General features: G+C 39.2%; 1 protein-coding gene across 1 annotated transcript in view; it reads left to right on the top strand.

The window, feature by feature from the left end:
* LOC150087930 (multidrug resistance-associated protein 1-like) overlaps positions 1–27,290 on the top strand; it is a 217,242-nt gene that overhangs the window by 32,432 nt on the left and 157,520 nt on the right. The window contains 3 exon segments of the mRNA XM_090369269.1: positions 5,970–6,060; positions 15,662–15,841; positions 22,652–22,780. Coding sequence (XP_090225395.1) covers positions 6,028–6,060; positions 15,662–15,841; positions 22,652–22,780 — 342 coding nt within the window. The 5' untranslated portion in view covers positions 5,970–6,027.

Below are 27,290 nucleotides of genomic sequence, written 5' to 3'. Positions count from 1 at the left end.
AGAAACTATTTTAAATGTAACTTCCAAGGGGGATTCAAAATAATTCGCTATAAAAGGACTTCGTTAAACAGAGGTCCGACTGAGTAATTTAGAATTATAAAAATGGTTAGACAGTTTTATATAGAAAAATCTTAAAAATAGACAGTAAAAATGCAAATTTAGTTAAATAATTTTAAGCTTATTTGAATAGTAGGTAAACATGGATGAAGTGTACTGCATCCAAATGTCTCATGGCACTGTTAATAAAGGTGCCGGTTCGCCGTGCCGTACCAAAAAAAAAAACACTACTTTATACTATCACTTTCTTTACTAATTCCTTTATACTATCACTTTCTTTACTAATTCCTTTATACTATCACTTTCTTTTTATTACCACCCTTACATTATGTCATAATCAATAACATTCATAACAAATTATTTCAACCTTAGTAACTAACTTGCCTAATACAATATGAATGTTCCCTTTTTTATAAAAGGACTATCACTCAATTCCTTACAGAGCAGATTATGAGTTCGGGATTCGGGGAAAAAAACAGGAACAGACTTACGTTCCGGAATGGCTGCTACTTCCAATTTCCTTGTGTTCAGGCTTTCTTCCATTTCTTGGGCACTCTGCTTTCCTTAATGGCGGACGGGCTTTCTTTCTTTCTTGGCTCACATATCTGCACAACTGGCCATCATCACTGCCTTCCGATGCCGGACCAGGCTTTCTTTTTCTTCTTGGCTCAATTATCTGCACAACTGCCTTCCGATGCCAGACCAGGCTTTCTTTCTCTTCTTGGCTCACTTATCTGCACAACTTTCAATGCACATGTTCCCACTCTTCCATACCTCCAAAAAACCATCATCACTTTTTGTCCGCAGTTACTCGCGTCCTCTATGCCTCACTACCCATTTCTCTCACGTTTTTTTTCTTTTTCTTCTTTATTTTGCTACCATGAGATGTGAACTCTGACCACCAAAAAATCTACTCCCACTTCAACCCGCAAACTCACGACCCTTTCGACCACAGAGAAGTCAGATACAGAATGGACGCTTGCTCAAATTACTCTTTCCCTCAAGTTTGGAACGCCTCCCACAAGGACTCCAACCAATCCCCATACTGTCATTTTTTTCATTCCTTCCTATTTGCTAAAACAACTCACTCCAGCTGTCTTTTGACGCGAACACTGGAAGTCCACTAATTTCCTGTTTACTTTCTAACGGTGGCATAGATCAAAAGAGACTCTTGGTATTCCCATTTCACGGTCCTGTTGTTCTTGCCCTTAGCAATCCTTTCACGCCTGTTCTCAAATGGCACTCCCTTCTCTAGTCATTGCGCTGTCTCTGTTTGTTCTCTTGTATTATTTAAATTACTTGTTTACCGCTATTTTAATTCACACATCTAAAACCGTCCATTCCTAAATCCAGTGTTTTTCCAACTTTAACCTTATTTACATTCAAACTAAATATCCAGTCTTAATACTTACTATCTTTAACTTAATAAACCCTTTCCATCGCCCTTCCTGGATTTATTCTAGCCAAATAAATATTTAAATTTTATTTGTAAGAGCTACATCTTACAACGTGTTACAAATACAGTTCCATATTCATGAAATGAAAACAAAGCACCACACAAGGAGAAAACAATAAACATTTACAGTAGAGGTCGCTGCTATAAGTATGCTTATCCCCCTCCTTCAGCTACTTATTTATACAGTGAAAAATATATGAGCGACATGCAAATTACAGGAAGACCTCGTTAATAATGTGGTCACGGTTGAGTAACTGAGGTAGGGCAAACGTTGTTCTCTACTTATACCATTTTACTATGTATTATTTCCGGCACACACACTCTCTCTCTGAACCCCCCTTCAACTAGATCAATGAAACATTCTTATAAACTGAGCAATAGCAGAAATAGCGAAAGCTTAATAGAGTCAGTCAATCCACAAAATCATAAAATTGTCTCATTGAAGTTATGTCCATGTGGACATTTCTCCTGACGTAAGTAGCTATGGGGATCTACATCCAAGTATGTTTCAAAGTAATCAGCCAATGAGCGCAGAATAAGAGTAACGTACATCAGGAGTGTATTGAATCAAACCAAAGGGGATGGGGGAAGCAAGATTGTAGCATGGAATTTTCTACGAAGTAGGTAAAGGTTCGTATTTTATAAGATTTTACTTTCATCTTGTTTATACTTCGGCATGACCCCGAGAGTTTACGACTAATCATTTTGAACAATGAATACGATCTTTAACCGTATTTAGCAGTCTCGTCTATTGAACCACGGTCAACTCAGACGCGTGTTTTGTTGCACTTCTGTCGCTTGACCAGTGGCTGTGTCGGGCCTTATATTAGTTTTACTTATAATCAAACCGATATGAGAATTACACTCTCTATAAACAGCAGCATAAGCACAATGAAGTTGAGCTACATGGCCATTCTCGGAGTTTGTTGTTGTCTGTAAAGTGTGTGTTCTAACGCCGGTTTATGAAATGAAAATATTGTACTTGTTTGTATATATTTTGTACATATTTCTAGCAATGGATGTCTCTCTCTCTCTCTCTCTCTCTCTCGAATACATTCATTAGTATGCAGTGATGTAACGTATTTTTGGTGCCTACAGACAAATATCAGAAATATGACTTAGATTTTAATATGATGAAACACAACGTATAGGTTAGCTCTGAGCTGGCAACCGTACTTTTATGCTTTTTTGTTAATATGACAAAACACAACGTACAGGTTGTCGGTTTCTGTTTGTACTAATAACTCTACATGTACACTGTTAAATGCATTTTGCACTTACTAGATACGTTAGGGAGGGAAATCAGTTTTACAGATTTTATTTAGCTGGGGGACCGTTTTTTAGTACTTTTTTCCTGGCCAAAAAATATAAACACAGATTTAAAAAAAACGAATAAAATTTCCCTCTGTATTTAATTATATAACATTAAGTGATTCATTATTTGTGCACTTTATAGTTTAAATAACTAAGAACTAATGCGAGGGATAATCTCCAAATTTGATTACACATTCAATCCACTTCTGTACTTTGGAAGAAAACTGAAAAGTGACTTGCGCTATTATAAATATTGCGAGATATAATAGCATCATGAGATTATCTACATGATTAACTGCGGACCTCCAGTGATTCGCGCACCGCAGGGGTTTGAGCGTTGATTTACATAATAATCATAGTCGTTTCAAAGTAAAATTATAATTTTCAGTAATTACTTTTTAAAACTCCATTTGGCGCCTATGATCGCAACTACATTACCTACTGTGTGTGCTGGCTTATGAATGGACTTAAATTTTAATTTCTTGCCTTAAATTAAATTAAATAATGAGAAGAACTCTTTATTGTATACAGAAGGCACAATGTTGTGCACAACATCCTTTATGGCTACAAGCCGTAAAGTAGCCAAAAGGGCTCATGAGTGACCAGCCGGAACTGTAATTCTTTAACTAGTTCGCATTGCTAAATTAAACACAAACTAAAACACTGACCACCTGAATAATAGCGTGTCGATGCCACGCCGGGGTATCGCTTGCACCCGGCGTGGCATCGACTCTACGAGACCGCGGAAAGTGTCCTCAGGTATCCCATACCATCTCAACTGGACAGAAGGACGTCCCGGAGTTGGGAAACGGAGCGAGGACTGGCGAATACTGCGTTCCTCCGAATTCCACAAATGTTCGATGGGATTGATGTCGGAGGGGGGACAGTTGGCAGCAATGAGCAGCACACGAAATTCTTGGGCATGAGCCTCGAACCATTTCTGCACAATGCGGATCTTGTTGAAAAAGTCCAGTGCCATCTGGATACACGGTCATCATGTAGCACAAAACTTGGTTCGAAACAATGTGGTATGATCCAGCGATGAGAGTATGTTCAATGGTGATGAAAGTACCCAGTGATGTCCATGAAAACAACTCCCCCCCCCTTCAAACCATGATACTACCGCAGCCGGTCTGTTTTCGTCCAACCGTGTAGTCTGGTTACAGTGTTCGCTGTCGAATGTGCAATCGTCCATCAGCATGACAGAGCTGAAATCTTGATTTATCAAACCAGCAAACTCTTTTTCAGTCTTCCAGTGTCCAAAACGGTGCCCAGTGGAGATGACGCTGACAGTCGGTCAACATGGGCACATGAACAGTTCGCCTACTCCATAGGCCTATCCGCAAAAGCGTCTGTTGGATGGTGTGCTCAAAAACGGTTATCTATGCTCCCGTGTTGTAATCTGTCGTTAATTGAGGGATCTTGAGCCGTCTGTTGTCCTGGACAGCATGCCAATCTCCTTTCATCTCGACTGTCAACCAGTGGCGGGCTCCCCCGTACCGGCACATTGGGTGGTTCTGTGTCCCTCTTTGAACCATCCCTTCCATTATGGCGGCTCCCGAACATCCAACAATGTCTGCAGATCCACACTACCACTGTGGAGAACTAGAATCATGGTTGCACCTCATGTACGAGTGTCCTATATATGAAGACAAAGGGCTAAAATTTTTCACAGAAATACAAAGTAATTCCTGAGACCAGGAATACTTTCTCCTCCATGAAGAAAGTACCTACAAAGCCCTGACCGGATTTGCCCAAGCAGTCTTCATAACCAGAATAAATAAACTCGCTGAACTTAGGGACGGACAACGAAATGTCCCTTAACTCCACAACCTGACTGGAATACCATAACGCGACTGGCATAACCTCAACAAAGGTTTAAACTATCTGCAACGTCTTAATGCAGGATTGCTGGCTCTCTGTGGACTGCTCTACAGAGAGCGTGATACATGCAAACCCGTAAGGGTAGGATAATGATAATGCGGGATTGCTGGCTGTCTGCGGGCTCCCTGCAGACAGCGGGACTCAGTGCGACCCCGTCACGGCTTCGAGATTGCTGGCCCTCTGGAGGGCGGAATGCTGGCGCTCCCTGGAGTGCAGCATTACAGGGTGGCATTGGCCTCTGGCGATCACACAGGCGCGCCTGTCCCTGTTGACTTATTTCTCTTTCCTTTCCCCTTGCAGGGGCACCTGTCCCCGGTAACTTTATAATCCCATCCCCAAACCGAAATTTCGCCTAACTGGCGAAATTTCGGTTTGGGGATGGGATTATAGAGTTTCGAAATTTCGGTTTGGGGATGGGATTATAGAGTTTCGAAATTTCGGTTTGGAATAAGAAGGTGATCCCCTTGTACAAAGCGATAGTTAAACCGCATCTTGAGTAATGTATACAGGTTTGGAGGCCTCACTTTAGGAAGGATGTAATCTGCTGGAAAAGGCACAGAGAAGGGCAATCAAATTGGTGAAGGGAACAAAAGGGTGCTCTTACCAAGAAAGGCTTCAGTTCTGCAAATTGCAGCTTTTGGAGACGGCACCTGCGGCGAGATCTGACTGATGTGTTTAAGGGCCTGTATAGATTAAGTTAGCTAAATTTGATGGCATTCTTCCTCCTTCTGAGACTACATACATGAGGAGGCATAAATTCAAGTTGAAGGATAGATGTGTGGAAGTTTTCTTTCGATCAGCAAGTGGTTGAGTGTATGAACAAACTTCCATCTGTTGTTGTTGTGGAAGTGGATAGTTTGAATAAATTCAAGGAAGAACTAGACAAATTCTTAGAAGTTATGGATGGGTAGAGTTTTTTTTTGGCTGATGCTTTTTTCTTGATAATACAAAAAAAAAAATTTAAAATCCATCCACTACTCTACTAAGAGTCGTTTTATTACATGCGGATGAATGTTAAGACAATAGGTACTTTACGCATATAGCATATGAAACTGTCACGGTTGTCCATATTACATGTTTTAGTTACGAAAGATTTTTTTTTAATGAAGAAATAGATGCCAGAAATTGAAAAAGCAAGAGAGAAAATGTTTTTCGATATTTATATAAAAAAAGAACGCTGCATATCACTCGAAAAGACTTTCACTACTTCAGTAAAATAAACTCTTTAAACTAAACTTCTGTTTTTTTTTATTTTCAGTGCCAGTCAAGTAAAGCTGGTGTTCCATAGCGAAAAGTGATATAAAGATATCAGTATTATGTGGCAACATTTCTGTGGCGAAGAACTCTGGGTAAGTAAGAAGTTTTGTGAATACAACGAAAAGCATATTTGCAGTTTGAGACTAGTGTGAATGTTAAATCCGAGAGGACAGCTCATCGTTGTTATTAAAGGTGAGTTTCAATTCCTCTAAGCACCTCTAGGTCCTTATCCTTTAGGTACTTGTCTGTTTGGACTCCAGATAAGGATCTCTCCTTTAGGTCCTTATCTTTTTAGGGTCCGTAGTCTAAAGAAGGGCCCTTATAATGTCATTCGGTTGTCTGTCTGTCTGTCCGTCCGTCTGTCACAGCATTGTATCTCTGGAACCACTGAACCTATTGACTTGAAATTTTGCATGGGTTTGTACATCATGTGGGCCAACATAACGCTATATTGATCGTTGTTGACAAAAATTTGCCTGAGAAATTGGGAGTAAAATGTAGGGGGGGCGCAAAAAATGTTGTCGACAACCTATAGCTTATTATACACCGTTGGAAAAGCTCAACGAGTAGGTTTAAAGTATAATTTTAAAATAATTTTAAAATTAAAAATGGAGGCGCCAGACAGGAAAATGTGAATAATTTTCGTGTCTCCCCCTCTGTTACCTTCGCTAATGGAGCTAAAAATTTAAAAATCACGTTAGCTATGCGTTATTTGATGCTTATCAAGGGAAAACTATTCCGATTGGAATCTATCGTTTACTTTTTGTATTAAAATTTAAAAAAAAATTTTATTGCACTTCGATAGCGCGCTTCTTTGTACTAAGTAACTCTCCTTTTGGTGGCAAAAAGGTTGTTAAATAGTTAGTTAATAATTCTGTAAAGGTCATGTATAAATTTTGCGACGAGAAGCATTTTTTAACAATTTTCAAAGCTGGAGTTGTCGGCAAGGAGGTACTCAGAGAGCCAGTGTTGAGGCGGCGGTGGTGGTGAGACACCTGCGTGGAGTCTTGCACGGCCCTCACCTGCCAGTCGCTTCACCCCCAAGACTTTAATCGCTCTTCCAGAAAGAAATCGGAGTCGCTTCTCCCACCCTTGTCATTCACAACAACTGGAAAGACTCAAATAAACAACGTTTTCGTTAGTTATTATTATTATTATTATTATTATTATTATTAGCTATATGGTGCAAGGAAGACTGAGGCTTATGCTGCACCAGCCAAAAAAAAAAAAAAATTCCCCAGTTACCCTAAGAGAGAGAGAGAGAGAGAGAAGTAAAAGGGAATCACCAAGGAAGGGAAGAATGATGATATCCAGCTCAGGACCCTGGGTGTGCCAAACCCATACTCGCAAGATGTGAGCCCCTGGGGTTAGTACAGTATTAGTAATGGCCGCATGGTGCAAGAAAGTGGCTTATGCTGCACCAGCCAAAAAAAAAAAAAAAAAACCCGATTAAAACAATGATTAAATAATAATAATTAATAAAAGAAAGGGAAATTAAACCTATCATCCTATGCGCTTCCCTGACCCGAAGGTACTATCCAGATGACCTCTGAATTTCCCAAACTGTCAGCCTCTACCACCCATGTAGGCAACTTATTCCAGTAATGTAATAACTCGCTGGCTAAAATAAAACTTCCTGCAATCCAATCTAAACATTTCCCCCCGTAACTTGAATTTATGTCCCCTAGTTCTAGCATCATTTATAATCTTGAAAATTTCGTTCTTTCATTTTACTGATGCCTCTCAGAGCCTTAAACACCTCAATCAGATCTCCTCTAAGGTGTCTAGTTTCCAAACTTTGCAACCCACATATTCGAAGTCTTTCTTCATAAGGACGCCCTTTTGTCGATCTCGCCAGGCGAGTTACCCGTCTTTGCACCCTTTCAAGAAGCTCGATGTCTTTCTTTAGGTGCGGTTTCCATACTTGAACACAGTATTCCAAGTGTGGTCTAACAAAAGCCTTATACAGGGTGATTCACTACCAGTGCGACAAACTTGCAGGAGGTGTAGGGGGCACAAAGACGAATCGGAATCACATAGCATTGCAGGGTCCGAAATGCCTTCGTCATGCGGTAGAGGACGTTGAACGGGAGGTCGCTGTGAACAGCGATCCCGCTGGAAGTCAGCATTTGCGAATCGGTTTCCGAGGCAGTAGGATGGACGAGTATTCAAACGTTGAACTGGCCGACATGCACCTCGCGTATGGAGCTGCGGACTGTAACGGGCGCGCCGCTCTGCGCTTGTACCAAGAACGTTTCCCGCACAGGCGTACTCCTCATCATACGATTTTCGCACGTGTGCACAGAAGGTTACGTGAGACTGGTTGTTTCACTAGAGGTACCATGAATCGAGAGCGAACGACGAGGACCCCAGATAATGAGGAGAATGTCCTACGTCTTGCAGAAGGCAATCCGAGTACAAGTAATCGAGCGATAGGCCAACGATTGGGTATTTTCCAATCCACTGCATGGAGGATACTGTCAACAAACCAAATGATTTCATACCATCTGCAACGCGTCCAATCATTGGAGCCTGCGGATTATCCACTCCGGAGGACTTTTGCTACTTGGTTTCTTCAACGGAAACGGTTCGCAAATGCTGACTTCTAGCGGGATCGCTGTTCACCCGACCTCCCGTTCAACGTCCTCTACCGCATGACGAAGGCATTTCAAACCCTGCAATGCTATGTGATTCCGATTCGTCTTTGTGCCCTCTACACCTCCTGCAAGTTTGTCGCACTGGTAGTGAATCACCCTGTATAATGGGATTATCACGTCCCTATCTCTACTTGCAATAGTTCGATAGATCATCGATAGGACACCATGGACCTTCCTTGCAACCTGTTTACAATGCTCAGAGAATTTCATGTCTGACTGTATCGTAACACCCAAGCCCCTTTCCTCCAGTACTGGGTTTAGTTGAACTCCACTGAGTGAATAAGTTATTTTGGATTACTGTTTCTCACCTTACACTTTGTTGGATTAAAGCATAGTTCCTCAGTTTTAGTCCAAGCCGGGGTACTAGAAACTTTTTTTCAGTTACCATAAAGCTCTCTATTTGAGATACTACACTAACGACCATTCGTGACTACGGACAATTCATCCTGATTGCCCGGCACTCAGTAGTTGACCGATTTTTATTCTGTATCTAAACGAATTGTCCTCCGTGTTTGTCTATTAACTTGAGTGAGAAATGTTTGCTGATGAACTAAAGCTTTACAGAGTTGTTGATTCATCATTTGAGTGCAGAACCTCAATCATATTTCTCTTCTCCCTCTCTCTGTTTGAACAAAAACATATTTTTGAATTCTTCGAAAGTTTCTCTCACATTAAAATAAAATCTGAAAACATGTTGTATACTGCAAGCTGGACGCAAATATAGCGGGTTACAAACATCCTTATTTGAAATTTTACAGTTCTCGCGAAACCATTCCTCACAAAATACTGCGTCATATTAAAACTACATAATATAGCCAAGTTTAAATCGCTAAGTATTGGAATAGGAAGAAATCCACAAAGTTTTAACGTGACCGTAATACAGACCTGTTATGTCAGTACAGCAATAAAAAAAAAATGTAAAAAAATTGAATATTTTTGTTCGAAAAACACTTTACAATCCACAGCGCACGGGCACAAATATACACACCTAGCAAATGAAAGTAAAATCCTTCCGCCTGTTCAGTTATACCAGACTAGTGAAGGCAAGTACTGTACACTGGTGTTCAAAGAAAGTGCATCATCCTAGGAATTTCACATTTCTAACCCTTTTTCGCGATGATACGTTACGTTAATGACTATCATCACAAATATAAACAAAAGATATTTATTAATAGTTAAGGCAAAGCTAAGTAATATATGACAGCTGCTCTCAAAATATTCCGAAATGAGCATTTCCAACCTTTATACAACAGTTTCAGGAAAAACGACAATTATGGCTGTTATCAGAAGCCCTCGGTTTTGTCATTTTAAATGGAAAACAAAATGAAAAGTTCACCAGGTGCAAACTAATATTTAGTTGAACCGGCTCTGGCCCTGATGACAGCAGCACACCGTCGAGGCATTGACAAGATCAATTTCCGAAGATAACCAACTGATAGTTCGTGGTTCCAAACACGAATTATAGCTTCCTAAAGTTCACGAAGGGTCTTTGGTTTATTTCTGGCAACTGCAGATTCCGCACGATGCCAACAGTTCTCTATAGGATTTAGGTCCGGGATGTTTCCTGGCCAGTTAACAACTGTAATGGACCGTTCTTCCAACTATTTTTTTTTTCACCTGTAACAAATGTAAACACATTACTGTCGAACCTCTAAAGCAGAAATGAAGCTAAAGTAACTACAGAAGTGCCTACTTACACTTTTCTTCCCGATGACAAGGAGCAGAGTCGTCCTGAAAGATGCAGTTACTTGGCAGGTTGAAATGGTCTCTAATGGTTGGCAGCAATTTGCCTTCCAATATAGCCAGGTTTGCATTTGCATTTACGAAACTTTTATAAACTTCAGGTGATACGAAATGCACCTCCATATCATTTGGCTGGTAGGGAATTTCACTGCAAACACCATACAGTCTGGATGGTATTCTTCACCACGTGTACGGCCAATTGTTTGTCTCCCATCAGAGCCATGCAGGTTGCATTTCTTCTCATCCGAGAAAATAACGGACTTCCACTGCTAGGAAGGGTCCATTTGACATGCTCCTTACACCAAATTAATCGGGTCTTTTTTAATTTTTGTGTTGTTGTTATTTGGTTTTTAGGAGCATTAGCAACTAAGGCCATATTGCTCCGGGGATATGCGGTGGTCATTCCCTCATCTTTCCGCGTCCTCCATATTTGGTTGTCACGGGCTCGAACCCCGGTCTCATCAAGAAGCGTGTGCTACGCACTGCTGCTCCTGCCCACCTGGCTACGGAGGCGCCTCATTTTTTGTGTGAGGAGGAGCTTCTTCTTAGGACGACGGGCTACAAGTCCATTTTTGAAGAGGTATCTTCTGACTGTTACTACAATTGCTACTTCTGTGTGTTCTTCCCATTCTCTTTTCAGCTCAGACGAAGAAGCTTTACGGTTTTTAAGGCATAAGCGCTTCAAAACGCGGTGCTGTTTTGGCGTAGAGACTCGTTTGCGTCCGGTTCCTTTTTTCCTCTCAGCAGAACCAGTATTCTTGAGTTTGGAAAGAAATCTACTCACTGTCGACTGATTACAAGACACTCTATAAGCAATATGACGGGAAGAACATCCTTCCTCACGTAAAGCAACAATAGCACTCTTTCTTCGTGGCGTCAACTGCACGTAACTCGCCATCCTGACACAAGTAAGGAATGACTGCAACTCTTGCAGAGCGTGCTTATATAGCTGAAAGTAACATCTGATGCAATATTACATCACCTAATCTGATGCAATCTGTAAAAAATATTGCCATATACTTACGTTGTTCGGACGACAATTACAATTTTAAGGGGTGATGCACTTTCTTTGAACACCAGTGTATATGATCACTATATTAACTGGAGCAGGAGAGAAATATGCACTGTTACAATTGACCCCGCTCTTCCTACTGCATTTAGGCAGTCTCTCAGTTTTCTGCTGCTGACCGAGTAAAATTATGCACCTTACAAGGTTGGTAACCTGATCAGGAACGTTGCACGCCGTTTTGAGCTTCTAAATGGTCCTTTGTGGCATCTTATTCTGCACTATACATCGATGTCTGGGTCTGAGACTAGGTCTGGGTTCGATTCCTGTCGAGGACTGGAGAAAAATTCTAAAGTCATTTTCAATTGAGGCTGTAATTAGCCAATCTCACAAGGAGGGAGTATGGTTTTTTGCTTCAGTACGTGCATTTCGCCCTTTACAAACAGCTGGCTATAATGATGCAGTTATGTATCGCTTCTCCTCACATTATAATTATTATTTTGCTTTCCAAATAAAATGGGTTTACGTTCGTTTTAGAAGTAGGCTGATGACGTCTTTAGACTAAACCGTGGATAAAGAACAACTTTCCTGTTAACTTAGAAAACTTTTACTACTAAAACTTAGAATTGTATCGTAAAATCCAAATGATAATATTTAATTCCATTTTAGCAACAGTTCAACTTCCACATTATTTCGGCTCAAATACGATAGAGGCCCAGAGAACAAAGCACAGTAGTTACATATAATCATCGTTTTCCATATCGGGTGGTCTGGGTTTGAATCTCTCTCTCTTTGTAACCAAGTCAGTCAATCTCGAGAAAGGGTAGCATGGGTTTTTCCCTTCCGGAAACTCGGGTTTCGAATACCCGGCAAACAGGAAGATCGACCAGAGAACTTAACAATTTACAGACTTAATACAGCATAAAGGGAGCCAATAAAAGTCGCTACTTTCATTTTTAAAATTACTTTTAAGGAGATAGAACCCATTTTTAAAAATCTTAATATATTATTAAATATAATCTTAATATATTTTAATTGTTTAGGTTTAGCACCTTTTTATTTATTAATGAAACGACCTCTTTTATTCTGATTAGCAAAAAATAATGATATCGAAGATATTCAATATTGTATCCACATTGTTTGCAATAATTCCACTTTTTGGAAAGTATGCTTTATAATTTTATGAAAATTTTCATTTTTATAAAATTATTAAAAATATAAACAGATATTCTCTTGAATCAGTAAGTACTGATAATCATTATCATAATCAGTGTATAACCCCAGGGGCTCACATCTGGTGAGTATGGGCTTGGCACACCCAGTGTCCTGAGCTGGATATCATCATTCTTCTCCTTCTTGGTGATTCCTTTCTACTTCTGACTTGTTTTTTTTTCTCTCTCTCTCTCTCTCTCTCTCTCTCTCTCTCTCTGCAGCATAAGCCTCAGGCTTCCTTGCACCATATGGCTATTAATAATAATAAGTTATATACAACAAAATTCCTGGAAACATTCCCTGCACCTACCTCGTATGTCCCAAATGGTCACACAGTGTTTCTCTCAGGATACTTCACACAATTCTCTCCCTTCATTTGCCGCAGCGCACACACACTAACTCGATGGCTTCTGTGAATTTGGATTCAGTTACCACTGATTCCACATTATTTGTATCGACCTATGACCACTAAAAATAATAAATTTATTTCCTATCTGACGTTCGTATAATTGGACAGTAAATACGATGAATGTGTAATGTTCCAAATTTGTAAATTTTACCGGCATAAAACACATTTTAACTTAGGAAATCCATCTCAAGTCAATAATATTAATATATTATTGACTTGAGATGGGCAGGTAGTCAGTATATTATTGACTATATAATATCAATATATTATTGCAGGTAGTCAATATATTATTGACTTGAGATGGGCAGGTAGGCAATAATATTAATATATTATTGACTACCTGCCCATTTCATGCGCCTAAAAGTTCTCGAGAAAACCCTACTACCTATTCTCACTAAACAGATTCTGCCAGACAGACCTCCGAAAATCCACTATGTCTCCATCCTCCTGTCAATTACGACTAGAATTCTCAATATATTCCAAGAAAATGCTGAAATTGCTATCGCTTATCTGGACCTCAAATCTGCTTTTGACTCCGTTGACACATCAGCACTCCTGCTATGTCAGAGGTACTTCCACATTTCTAGAAACGTACTCTCATTTCTGAACTCTCTACTCTACAAACGGACACTCCTAAATTAGAGAAATCAGACCTTCATCAGCCATGTAAACACAGATTTTTCTTCGAGATAGAGTATTATGAGCCTATTATTTATCACTCTGCTTGTTTCTCTGGTATACATAGAGACAAGATATATATTTGCTATACAGATGATACAGAGCTAATCACTCGTATTAGCTCTACTGATTACATAGATTTTACCACAGTCAGTCACTCTGAGAAACTAAATGAAGTTTCAGAAATCTACGCCAATTTGGGCTCTGTTTAAACTCAACCAAATCAGCCCAAATGACCTTCTCCCTCAAACTCATTACATTGCTGTACAGTACCACTTAGATTCCTGATTTGTTCACTCACACTGATTCGTTTTTAATCCCAAGTTAAGCTTTCATATTCATCTAGATGCACTTCACTTTAAAAAATGGCTGAACTTAGACGACAAGCCAAGCAGAAACTCCTCTATGTCAGGGATATTAGCATTACAAAAAAAGTGCATCACAACAGTCGTCTACTTTCAATAGTCCTGTATGGAGCAGAAACATGGGCTTTGGCTGCACTCACTACACTGAAACCACTATACGCTTCAGAATACTGCCTGCTCAAGTAGGCAGCTCATAAACATGGTGTTTCCGCTATCAGTAGTACCACGTCCTGGCGCAATCCCTAGAAATCCCAAAGCTCCTTAGCTCAAACTTTGAGAGAAGACTGGCCGCCACTATAAATATTCTCAAAAGACGTATTTCGGCACCTGATCTGTGGGATAGTATTCACTGGAGAATCCCACTCTGTAGGCCGACCGGGCTAGCCGAGTGGGTAAAGTACCTGCCCGGCAACCCAAAGGTCGCGGGTTCGATTCCCGCCTCGGGCTTGGATCAAAGTACTGCAAAAACCTTGGGAGGTGCAATATGGCCACAGAAGTCGATGCGCCAATAACTACCAAATCAAAAAAAAAAAAAAAAAACCCACTCTGTAACCTCCGGGCGACTCCTTCCTTAGTCACCCACCTGCTTTGCTGGACGAATAACCCCAGTTTTTCCAGGGAAAAAATATTGCTATCTACGCCTGAGACCGACTAAGTGAGCACGAAGTGAAACAGCCCACAAAAGTTCATTGCGTCATCGACGGGATTCGAACTCTGGCCTTTTCCACACGGTGTAGGAGGACGGTCACGATACTACTGTGCTACCCACATAGACAAAGAGTATTGTATAAGAAAGCATACCTCAAAGTAGTTATAATCCGAAATCAAATTAACGATAATAAAGTCATAATTTCAAAATTGTGGTGAAAATTATACTCTGCTTTTGGTGTTGTGAGGAAGCAACCATAACTACCAAAGCCGTTTTCAAGAACAACACACTCGACTACCTCCAACGTACTGAACCCTGTCAGATGTGGGGGTTTATGGAACGAGCACAAACAGTCACTGCCATCGATATTTACTGCAGGTAGTAAGTTATCTGATATTATTGTAGCCCGTTATGCTGCAGTGGGTGTAGAGTTATGGTATTTATTCTGATGACCGGAAATTGAAATGTCTATTTGAGCCTTCCAAATTTTTGACAACAGGCCAGAAGATTCCTGCATGTAGTACTGTTACTGAAATTGGATAGGATATATAACGGTGCAATTAGCAGAAATTATACACACACTAATGAATGTAAATCTTATTCATTCTCTGCTTTTCAGAATTCTTAAGAAAGACATGTATACAGATTATTGCCTGAATAAACTTAAGAATCTTCTTCAGTCCATAAACGGCAGTTGTTCTTTGATTTTGTATGGAATTCGGACGACTTCATTCAAAAAATAAAGCCCATCTATAGTGACACATCTTTATTGTGATGGTCATTTTCAATACGATCCCAAATAGGTAATGGAAAACTGATATAACTTGTTTTCAAATATTACCACTAAGTAATTTATGATATGAAGAAATTCCATGTTGAAACTCGTGTCTAAATAAAACTTTATAAAAAAATTAATTATTATTTATATGATATGAAGTGAATTTTAACCGTCTTGATGTGTTTCTTTTTCTTAGGACAACCAATTAAGTTGGAACACAACGACTCCAGAGTTTTCACAGTGTTTCCAAAAAACCCTGTTAATATGGATCCCAAGTGCTGTGCTGTTTCTTCTCACACCGTGCGAAATTTACTGTAATCTATACACTGTCAAAACTCATAATCTTCCATGGAATATTGCAAATATTGCAAAAATTGTAAGTATGCTTCAAATTTTTCGATAGTGTTCAACAAACCCTCACAGTGGCATGTTCAAGGGGACCAGAGGGACATACACCTCCCTTAACCCCTTAACCATGCATATGTGTTCCTGGGTCTATTTAAATAAAAACACTCAAAAATTTGGTCGTCATGCCCTCTTACGATGATACCTGAATACGGTACTGTATCCCACACACTGGCGATCACAAAAAGTTGTGGACGATGCTTCCCCCATTGAAATGTTGATGTTATTATAGTGTTTGATGCCTGCAAAAATAATATCTTGCATCCATGAATATTATTTCACCTGGTTGTTGGCCATTTGTAATGTTATTACAAGATAGATTTCATAAAATGGCATTTGTAATGTACGTGGCTTGATGCTTCTCGGGTTCTGTTTAGTGAGGTGAAATGTTTTGAAAAAAATGTTAATATGGAAAAACTTAACAGCCCATCATTCAAGGATGGGGAGAATACTGAAAGTAGTGGGGAACTATAATTCAATTTGACCTCGTTCCCCCCACGTAGCACTTTAAGTAGACTAAACGGCGATTTCTCTTTTGTCCCTCTGCGAACGGGTATAACGTTGTTTGGTGTTCACGTGTACAATACTGAGATATAATCAGGATGACTCATCTGTATAAAGCTTTTAATACTATTTTCTTTATTTTTTTTATAAAAACTACTGCCGTATACAGCGAGAAGTTTACTTTCCTTTCTTTACTAAAAGTCCTTTTATAGCAAATCTTTGGCAACTAAATGTTCACTTGCGTGTAACGGGCAAGAACATCTTTTCCATTCAATTAACTATAATGACTTTCTCATTGTGAGATGTGCAAGTTAACCATATAGTCAAGGTCGAAACAAATAGTTAGTTTGAATGACAGTTATTACAATTATCTTCCTACTTAATTGCTAGAATTTTCGAAGTAATAGTCCTTGAAATTTATTATTTGAGTAGATAGTCTTTTAACGTTGATAACTAAAATCTTATTTAGTATTAATAATAATATTAAAATAGCATAATAATATAAAGAAGCGAACTTAGTCTGCTTCTGCCAAAATAAAAGTCTATTATTCTCACCATCAAACTCTCCGCCTCGGTCACCCTTGCAAACAACTTATTCCAACATTCTGCAACGTGCAACCCAAAGGCAAACTTCTTAAGATTTAGTATACCGTTACTCCCTAAGATTTTATATTTGTGTCTTCTGGTCTCATTCAGCAGTGAGAATATTGCTCCTTCAATAATTTTACTACTCCTTCTCAGGGCGTAGTAAAATAATTGATCTTCAATCAAATCCTCGACCCTACACTAGGTATCTATTTGCCAAGCTCTGAAGACTTACATGTTCTAGGCCATTCCTCATAGGGATAATAATGCTTAGGGCTCTTCACTAATCTAGTTGCCCTTCTTAACCCTCTCTACAAGTGTTGGCTTATAAAAAGGGACAATAACCTCTTCCTTTCTCCTTGCAAAATTCCAATAAATCATACATAGAACCAATGTTTCTCCACCCTTCTTTCTGCATGTTGAACTCCTGTCTTTCTGTATCTTAACCCCCCCCCCCCAGCCGATAAACTGTATATAAACGTATTCCTGGATTTCTGTTCCCAGCTATCTTTCATTTAGTAGCTTTAAACTTCGACTGAATCGGTATAAAATCCCTTTCAAGAATTATAGGTTGGTTCCGATCATTAGCCGCCTCCCAACGTTTAAGTCGTAAGCAAACTTTGACAGCTTCCCCTGTATTTCCTCATCATTATCATTTAGAATAATAAGAAACAAGAGGTCCGAGCACAGATCCCCGAGCGATTCCACTTGCTACTCCACACTGAAGAGTTTCCATGTATGACTACGCTCTATCTCCAGTCTTTCAACTAACTCCTAATTTAATGGTGGATCTTGCCTGTTATCCCAGCCTGATTAGATTTATTTTATAACCTCTCATGAGGAACTATCAAAAGCCTTATTAAATCCAGATATATAATGCCAAAATTGTTTCTTGCACCCAACTGTTTTATAACCTCGTCATAATAATATTCAAGATTCGTCAGGCAAAATCTCTCATTCACGAATCAACTCCGAGACCCATTTAGTATGTCACTGTTGTCGAATTTGGTCCTATTGCATATTTAACCATACTTGTAACCGGTCCACATCCCTTTCAAGTATCATAACCTGGTCGCACTTATTAACCACCTCTTAAGTTGTCAGCAAATCCTTATCTTAGCAACTACAGAAGCTCAAAACGCGCTGGTCTGTAATTGCTTCTTTAGCTCCATCTTCTGGACTGGGAAGACCCTGGCTCTTCTCCAGGCCAAGAGAACCTTGAATGTAATGAATATTTCGGCAACATTACGAATGGTTCGATGCGCTCACTTACCACCGCCTTTTTTAACATAATTGGGTGGATGTATCCGCCCCAGGCCTCTCTCTTTCACCCGCATTAGCTTTTCAGAAAAACGCTTCTGATATCATTGTCATTTACAGTGCTTCACTTTGACTTCACCTATTCCTACATGGAGGAATAGTGAAGCCTATTTTAATAATAAAGATCGTTGCAAAATACCTGTTAAACTTAGTCACCATTTCTGTTGGACTGTTCATTATATCACTACTTTGATCTTTATATGGGGGCCTATCGAACGTACGCTACTTCCTTTGCAATAAATTCCTTTTCCCGTTCTTAGCTTTATTGCCTACGATTTTTCGGCTAAGGTAAAGAAGGCTCACACGAAAAGCTCTAAAAGTTCGATAAATATAGCGGTAAAAATACTTTGCCTTAACGGCATTTGTATTGTTGCTCGCTCGGTAAACAGACGGTGGGTGTTATCGGTCTGGATTAGAAGTTGAATCCCACGGGAGCTTGAAACCCTCCCGAAGTGGGGGGGTAACCTGACTTTTTTTTCTTAAGAATCACTAATTGAATCACGAACAGAGTCATTGGAAGTTCTGGCGTCGTAAAAAATGTTCATAACGTAGTTTCACCGGTAAACTTTTTCGAAGTTTGCCGTGCTTCTCGTGTGGGCTTCCTCTGCCCCCCCCCCCCTTTTTTTCCTTAATAAACAATTTATTCACTAGTCCACCAGTGATTCTAAAGAAAAAAGGTCAGGTTTCAATCTCCCATGGGATTCAATTTCTACTTCTGACCGATAACACCCACTGTATGATTACTGAGCGAGCAACAATACAAATGCCGTTACGGCAAAGTACTTTTACCGCTAAATTTATCGAACTTTTGCGTGTTTCTCGTGTGGGCTTTCTTTACCTTCGCCGATTTTTCATATCCAGCTTTTGCATGTCTAATCCTTTCAGTGGTGTTTACATATATGCTTATAGTTATCGCATGAAGCAGTGTTACGCGATAGCTTTTAACTATCCAATGTTTTAAAGCGGTATTTCCCAACAGAGATTATTAGAATCAAGGATTATTATAACAACTGTACACACACTAGCCAAAAAATGCGAATAAATGTAAAGAAAACTGTAACGTGGGATGATGACGTGTTGCCTCGTTGAGTATAAAAACTATTCGACTGTAATAATCTGAAGCCAATGAGGAAAACGCGTGATCTATCAGACTTTGAAAAAGGTCTTATTGTGGATACACGTTTATCAGGAGCCATGATTCAAGAAACGGAAGACATAACTGGTTTCTCAAAGCTTTTTAATGACTGGAAAGCAAGCGGTTCTTCCACATCTGAAAGGCGTAAATTTGGCAGAAAAACAATACTTCAAGAGCGAAGCCGTCGTACTCTAAGGAGGACTGTGCAGAAAAACAGGATATCCAGCGTGCAGCAAATAACTGAATTCAGCCAAGCCCAGAACTCCCCTGTTTCAACCCGTAACACACACAGGGAACTGAAGAAATTTGGTATTGGCGGTCTCCTACCTATTCGGAAGCCACTTTGTTTTTTCAGAGAAAAACAGAAAAATCCGCTTGCAGTTAGTACCAGGAACATGAAACAATAGAAGAAAGTCGTATGGTCAAACGAATCACGATGCACTTTGTTTTGCACTGTTGGTAGGCAGGGAGCGTGGCGAGAAACTCACGAAGGAATGGACCTTGCTAGCCTTGTTAAGACAACCCAAGCATGGAGGCGAGGTGGTATCATGGAATGGGAAATGTTTTGTTGGCACGGAACTCAGTCCATTGATACGGGTGGAAAATCGAAAATAATCAATCGATTACCTGAATTTTGTATCAGATCAGATCTACTGCATCCTGCAATGTACACTCTTATCCCGAAGGTGATGGCCATTTTATGGATGAAAATGCAAATTCGCATCGTGCAAGAATGGATGAAAGAACATAACGTGGATTTCTACAATCTTCCCTGGCCTCCTAACACATCCACCTGGTCTCAATCCTATTGAGAATGTGTGGGATATGCTGGAGAGAACTATTCGGCAACGTAGGCCTCTCCCTTCAACTTTGTAGCAGCTGCGCGATATTTTCTGCTGGAAGAACGTTTACAACTAAAACGCACTAAAATACTGTACCTTATAGAGTGCATGCCACGCCGCACACTTGTTGTTATTCGAAACAAAGGCGGTGTGATTCGATACTGAATAAAGGTTTTCGTATTTGTTTGTGTGTAACGAATGCGTTTATAGCTTCAAATTCCTTAAACACTTCCCATAGTGCATTAAGCTCCAGTTAACAGAACTCAAGAAAACGCAAGTTCACCATATCACCCTTTCCTGTAATTAAAGCCTAAGCTTTTTCCTTTTACTACTGAAATTTCATTGGATATATTATCTTATTACATTATGATATTATCCCCAGGTATCGATTTTCTGAACTCTGTCATATATTTAACGATGATTGGATCCGTGGTGAGAACTAGGTGAAGGATAGTTGACCTCATTATATTTTCTCCAAAGTGTTCAAATGAATAACAGTTATCTAGTTGATTAAAGAACTCCAACCAGTATGTGTATTGCATTTCAGCCAGCTTATTATTTTTTAATGAAAACTCCCAAACATGAAAGGTATTAGAACCTATACTTAGTATCGTATGTGGATAAAAGGTTAAGAAAACAGAGGATACTGTTAACATTAGACTTGAATTTCTGTAGATTGTAATCATCAGGAAATACATATGAAGGATTGTTCCAGAAGAACGAGATTTGAAGGGATAAATGAGTGGAGAAAAAAAAGTTGGTTCTGTAAGTTTGAAGTTGGATAGTAATTTGATGTTGACTGGTTTGGTTGCGGCGCGTTTTCGTATTGGTTTGGAAGAGAGAGCGGAATTATAGAAGCCAATTCTGAAGAAAGGTGCCCATGGAGGTATCTATAGAAAAAGCATGCAGCAGAAATAGAACATATATGAGACAGAGTGGAGAAACCTTGTTAGAGATGGGTCATTCATTAATTAATCTAACAGACCTCTTTTGAATGGAAGAGAGAGAGAGAGAGAGAGAGAGAGAGAGAGAGAGAGAGAGAGAGAGAGAGAGAGAGAGAGCAATATTACATGGTAGGCAGATTTCAGATTTGTACAGAAGGAGTTTGGGAGTTCAGAAGCAAAGTAATGGCAAGAGTGAAAGAGAAAATCGAGTTTTTTAGATATAGAGTAAACAATGTTTGTGTGCTTATTCCAAGAGAGATTGTCAGAGTAATCCCTAATAGAGATATGTGATCGTGTCATTAAAGATAAGCGTAGGAGAGGTGGACTCCTTTTTGCGAGATGTAAGAGAACTGAGTTTTAGAATGACTGAAATTAACTAGGTTATCTTTGTCCTATTGGACGATTACCTGGACATCAGCATTTAAGGTGATGAATATTCGAGAAGTTTAAGTTGTTTGTGTAAGACACTATTTCTCAAACTGGAAGGTGGAATGTAGTGTGCTATCATCAGCAAAATTATGGATAGGATTTCCAGTTAGCGGAAGAAGGGCATTAATATACAAGAAGAAAAGAGTGAGAAAAAGAACTAAATCACAAGCATTAGTGGAGAAGTTAGAAGACAGAGCCATCTATCTTCATTTGTATTGAACGGTCAGAGAGAAAATTGAATACTCAATTTCAAAAAATATTCGACAATCTATGAAGTAGGAGTTTGTTTAGAAAACACGATCAAGGTCCTTGGAATGTCAAGCGCAACTGCTTGAGTTTCACCAAATTTTCCATTGAATTTGCCCATTTCGTCTAAATCCTGTAACCGGGTTTACGTGTCATGCGAGTCAATGGAACAAGCTACTAGTTAGTAAATGAATCAGTGTAAACCTACTTTTAGTACAATCTACTAGCGAGTAAAGTGATAGGAAGATGTTCTTTTCACTCACTACTTTCTTCTCCCACTTCTAGCAGAACTACCAGTAGAACTGTTTGTACCTTTGTTACAGAAAAGAAAAAAAAATGATTTCCACACAGACTACAGTAGACTCTCGATTGGAGGGACGGATTAAACGGGATCAGTCCACCTTGACACATGTAGTGTCTCTGCTCGATTACATGAAACAACAAGGAGACGCTGCTCTCGCTGATAAAATAATCATTTTAAATTTACAGAGTACCAATCGCAGAAAGACCAACCAAGATAAAAGTCAAACTTCATTGTTTTCATTTTTTTTTTAAAAATTAGAGGTATTCAATTTTATCTAAAGTTCCACTCTGTAATGTTCTTTATAGTATGCGTTTTTGTCACATTCACAAGTTTTTGTTTTATTTTATGAATTATAAGGACTTCAGTTATCTGGGAAAATTTATATCACAACCACACTGGATAATTGCGAGTCTACTCTATTTAAATATTGATGTTGTGTTGGATGTGTATCATGTTTTACTTTCTTTTGCAGATTATAGGTGTTCTATTGGTCGTAATAGGTGCTACACAGCTGGGATATATAACGTATTGTGATATATACCTGGATCAAGACATCTTCCCAGTAGACTACAATGTCCCTGCTATTAATTTTGGAACATACGTAAGTGTCATGTCATATGTGTAACATTAGAATCATAATCTGCTGACTGTTGTTCCAGCTTAAACGTTTATATTTACTATATAAAGTTACTCGGAATTGGCCAACCATGCCGAAGTCGGTGATTATTGCTAATCTGTAAGTCAGTGGTTTCAACTGGGGTGCCGCAACAGCATTCTAGGGGTGTCACGTAATTTGGGTTTAAGTTACTTAAACTTATTATTTTTTTAAATTTATATATATATATATAAATATATATAATATATATATATAAATTTATATATATATATAATTTGTATTATGAAATGTAATTTTTATAATTATATTATTGTAATAACTATCATATAACACATATATACAGAGAGAGAGAGAGAGAGAGAGCGATAACAGGCAGAAAATTGAGTAGGGATGCCGCAAAATAAAATAAATTACTTAAGGGTGCCGTTATTAAAAAAAAAGGTTGAAAACTACCGCTGTAAGTCATCTCTTAATGTTGCTAGGAACCTCATTGCCTTAACTCTTGCATGGGAGATTGACACACCTGATATTTCCAGAGTTCTGAAAGCTCCTCAAGGAGAAGGAAGCATTACGTCCGTCCAAAAGGACTATAAGCTCAATAAACTTGAATGCTTCAAACACTTCTTCTCAGCTAATACCCCCCCCCCCCGTGCAACATGCTCTGCCTAGAGGTCGACAAGATGTTCAACAGTAAGAAATACAGAACCCAACCCTTGTCACAAACATTTCCATGTATCCATTTCTAATAATGACCACCATGGAGATGTTCTGTTTATTTTATCAGATGTCCTAAGTAAAAAAAAAACCTTTCACTGATTTACTTTAAAAAAATGATTTCCACACAGACTGAAATTTCTAGATATTTTTTCCAATTTAAAGGAAGAAATATCTAGTACTCTTAAATGTATGATTTTGAATTACATCATTCATAAACATTATATATTAATGGTCAATAAATAAATTTTACTGTTTATAATCCTGGACGACCACATAAGGTTAGAGGAGTTCACAAGATTGAGATAACGCAAGAACATGAATGTATTTAGTAGTCACGGCCAAAGTTTATAAGCTATAGTATCTAATGTCATGTGCTAACGATGAGAAATGCATTAACAAGCCCCTGTGCTGTGTTAATGTAATCATGTTAGTTAGTTAATATAATCTGTGCAGGTGTCAACTTTGTACAGTCTAACCCTTCTACCTGCACAGGGAATTAAAACTATTCAAAATCTGCAGATCATTGAAAATTAGAGAAATGGCTCATAAGTTCTCTGTGATCGCATTACATCTCTCCAGCTCTCCTTCAACTCGCGATAATCCATCAGCTTCTATCAAATTATCATACATTCACGTTCTCCTTCTTTCCCTCTGGACTTGGCACACCATAGCCTTAGTCGCTCATGCGCCATAAAAAAACCCAAATCAAACCAAATAGTCCATCTTCCTCTCCGTCTCATTCCCATCACTTTCCCTTCAATAATATCCCAAAAGAAACTCTCCATTCCCTTTCAGTACATATCCAGTTTTCTTCCTTATAACCTTTATCATATCAACTTTTTTACTTCCTTCTCAATACTTCGTTTCTAACCCTGGATCTGTCCTTTTCACTCTTTCAAATCTTTTTAATAATAATAAATAGTAAACAAAATGACATTTTAATAGGCACAATGTTAAGCAACAGCTGCAAGGTAAATCAACATGCATTTATGTTACTTTCATTAATTCATTTCAAGCGAAATTAAAACTGCAGGTATCTAGTCTTCAAAGATTTTCGTAAAAGGGAATGAAGCGACTGTTCTTTGTAATTAAGTGATGTTATATTCCTATCCTGCTTTCTCAGTTATCTCTGCGTTGCTGTGACTATTGGATACTTTATCTTATGACAAAGTACAATTAGGAAACATTTTCTAATTAGGGTGTTCAACGATGCGAGGTCTATAAGGAAAAGTATCCCAACAAAAACTAGTTTTAATTCCACCCTCAACATTTACTGATGGTGGGTGAAATCATTGAATAAGCGATTAACAAATGTCTAGCCATTATACAATTAAAGTTGGAGGCAGTGACTGTAATAAATAACATTTTAATGGATAGTTCGTTTTAATTAAAGAACATTATAATTAATCTTTAATGTGAAGTAGTTACAAAAACAAGTCAGAATGGACAATACACCAGTTTGACAGGATAACTCTTTAACTGGTTATGTACTTGTAACAGCACAAAGGTTATCAAACTGATTTTGTCAGTTTGATAACCTTTATATCTGTATAATGGATATAGTGTGTTTGTAAGGCGGTGGCAGTAGTTTACCACATAACTGCACTTAGTGGCACTGTGAAGATACAATACTGCAAAGCCAGATGAGTGCGAGTTGTGTGTTGGCATGTTGTTTATCTGGCCACTTAGTTACTGGGAAGCGCAATCACCAAGGAAGGTACCTCCCAGCACCAGTCCACAGCACGAGGAGCCGGACCAGAACAGAAGAGGGACATTTACGAGGCTGGCTCTGCTTTGGCCAGAACAAGAGTAGAGGGAGCCTAAAGGGATGAATAAAACACATAGGATAAGAACAAGTAAGGGGGAGATGGTGACAGGGAAGGCATACTCCTGGTAAGTGCGGAGAGTAAACCTAAAATATTAGTAATGGCCATATGATTAGTATTAGTAACGGCCGCATGGTGCAAGAAAGCCTATGGCTTATGCTGCACCAGCCAAAAAAAAATAATAAATTTAAATAAAATAAACAATTAATAAATGAAATATGCAACCTATGCATTTCCCTCCTCCGTAGGTAACTATCTAGCTGACCTTTGAATTTCCCCGAACTGTCAGCCTCAACCACCCATGTAGGTAACTTATTCCAGTAATTTATAACCCTCTGGCTAAAATAAAACTTCCTGCAATCCAGTCTAAACATTTTCCCCCGTAACTTGAATTTATGGTCCTTATTTATAACCGTGAAAAATTTCGTCCTCGTTCATTTTACTTTTGCCTCTCAAAGTCTTAAACACCTCAATCAAGTCTCCTCTAAGGTGCCTAATTTCCAAGCTATGCAACCCACATATTCGAGGGTGGGAGAAAGTAGGTGGGAGCCCTGAAGAAGAGTGGGATAGGATGCCAGGAAAAGTAAAAGGGTGACAGGCAGAGAAAGTCATAGTGTTTGCAGGGCGATCATCGAACACCCACATAGGAAGGGCCCAAGGGACTCATGGATGGCGATACACCGTCAGCACGAAGGAGGCCAGGACAGCAGAGGTGTATGGCAAGATCACTGGCGAACGAAGCAGCAAAGCCAAGAGACGGTGGTGAGAGCACATATTATTTCTTTCCTTTTACTACTCCTGAACCACCCTTACATTTATTCATAATCATTAACAACAGGAATGTTCCTTTCTTTTACAAGAACTATCTATCACTCAATTGCTTACAGAGCTAGGTTATGAGTCCTTGAGTTCAGGATTCAATAAAGAAACAAGGAACAGACTTGCATTCCGACATCTCTCTGCTACCTCCAATTTCCTTGAGTTCAGGCTTCCTACGTGGCTGACAGGCTTACTTTCTTGGGCACTTCGGGTTTCCTTCGAGGCGAACAGGTTTACTTCAGATCCTTGGGCACTCCGGTTTTCTTTCGAGACTGACTGGCATGCTTTCTCTTCTGGGGCACTCTTAGTCTCTTGACATGACGCACCTTCTTGTGTAGACGATATTCACAGGTGTACATACCTGGCTCATTCTCTTTACAAGGGCTTACATTACCAACCTCGCCTACCTCTATTTCAGCCCGCCACTCACGACCTTCATCCCTTAGACCACACCACACAGAATGCTTTTCTCTCCCCGAACTTCACTCTTCCCCTCAAGTTTGGCACGCGTCCCCCAAGGACTCCAACCAATCTTTTTCTGTTTAAATTTATTTTCCTTTCCATTTGCTAACACAATTCTCCCAAGCTGTCTCCCTAGCGCTCAAACCAACCCCTTTCTCGAACTTTCTTATTTTTTTCTCACTGGCAGCATGACCCTTTCATGTCCACCGGTAACCTCCAAAAAAACTCATTTTCGTTTCACACCTTTCTCTCTAAAAGTATCCGAACACTCAAATATCAGTCGGCCTGACGCCGGTTTATTTTGACGCGAACACTGGACGTCCACTCATTTCCTGTTTTGGTTCTAACGGTGCCATAGATCAAAGGAGGCGCTTCGTATAATCCCATTTCACGTCCTATTGTTCTTCCTTAAGCAACCCCTTTACGCCTGTTCTCAAATGGCACCCCTTTACCTAGTCCTGCTGTCCCTGTTTGCTCTCTCTTATTATTTGAATTACTTGTTTATCCCTTTGCTACAATTCTTAATTCTCACGCTTGAAACTATCCATTACTAATTCTAGCGTTCTTCAAACTTTAACCTTACTTTTAGCAAAAACAAATATTCTTATTTAAATTTGTAAGATCTTACAAAAGCAGTCGATATGCCAAGATATGAATAACATATATTTGGA

Source organism: Mastigoproctus giganteus, chromosome 3 (assembly GCF_048544385.1).
Source record: "Mastigoproctus giganteus isolate SK-2022 chromosome 3, ASM4854438v1, whole genome shotgun sequence".
NCBI lineage: Eukaryota > Metazoa > Arthropoda > Arachnida > Uropygi > Thelyphonidae > Mastigoproctus > Mastigoproctus giganteus.
Note: the sequence above shows the minus strand (reverse complement) of the source record. Positions and strands in the feature narration are given on the sequence as shown.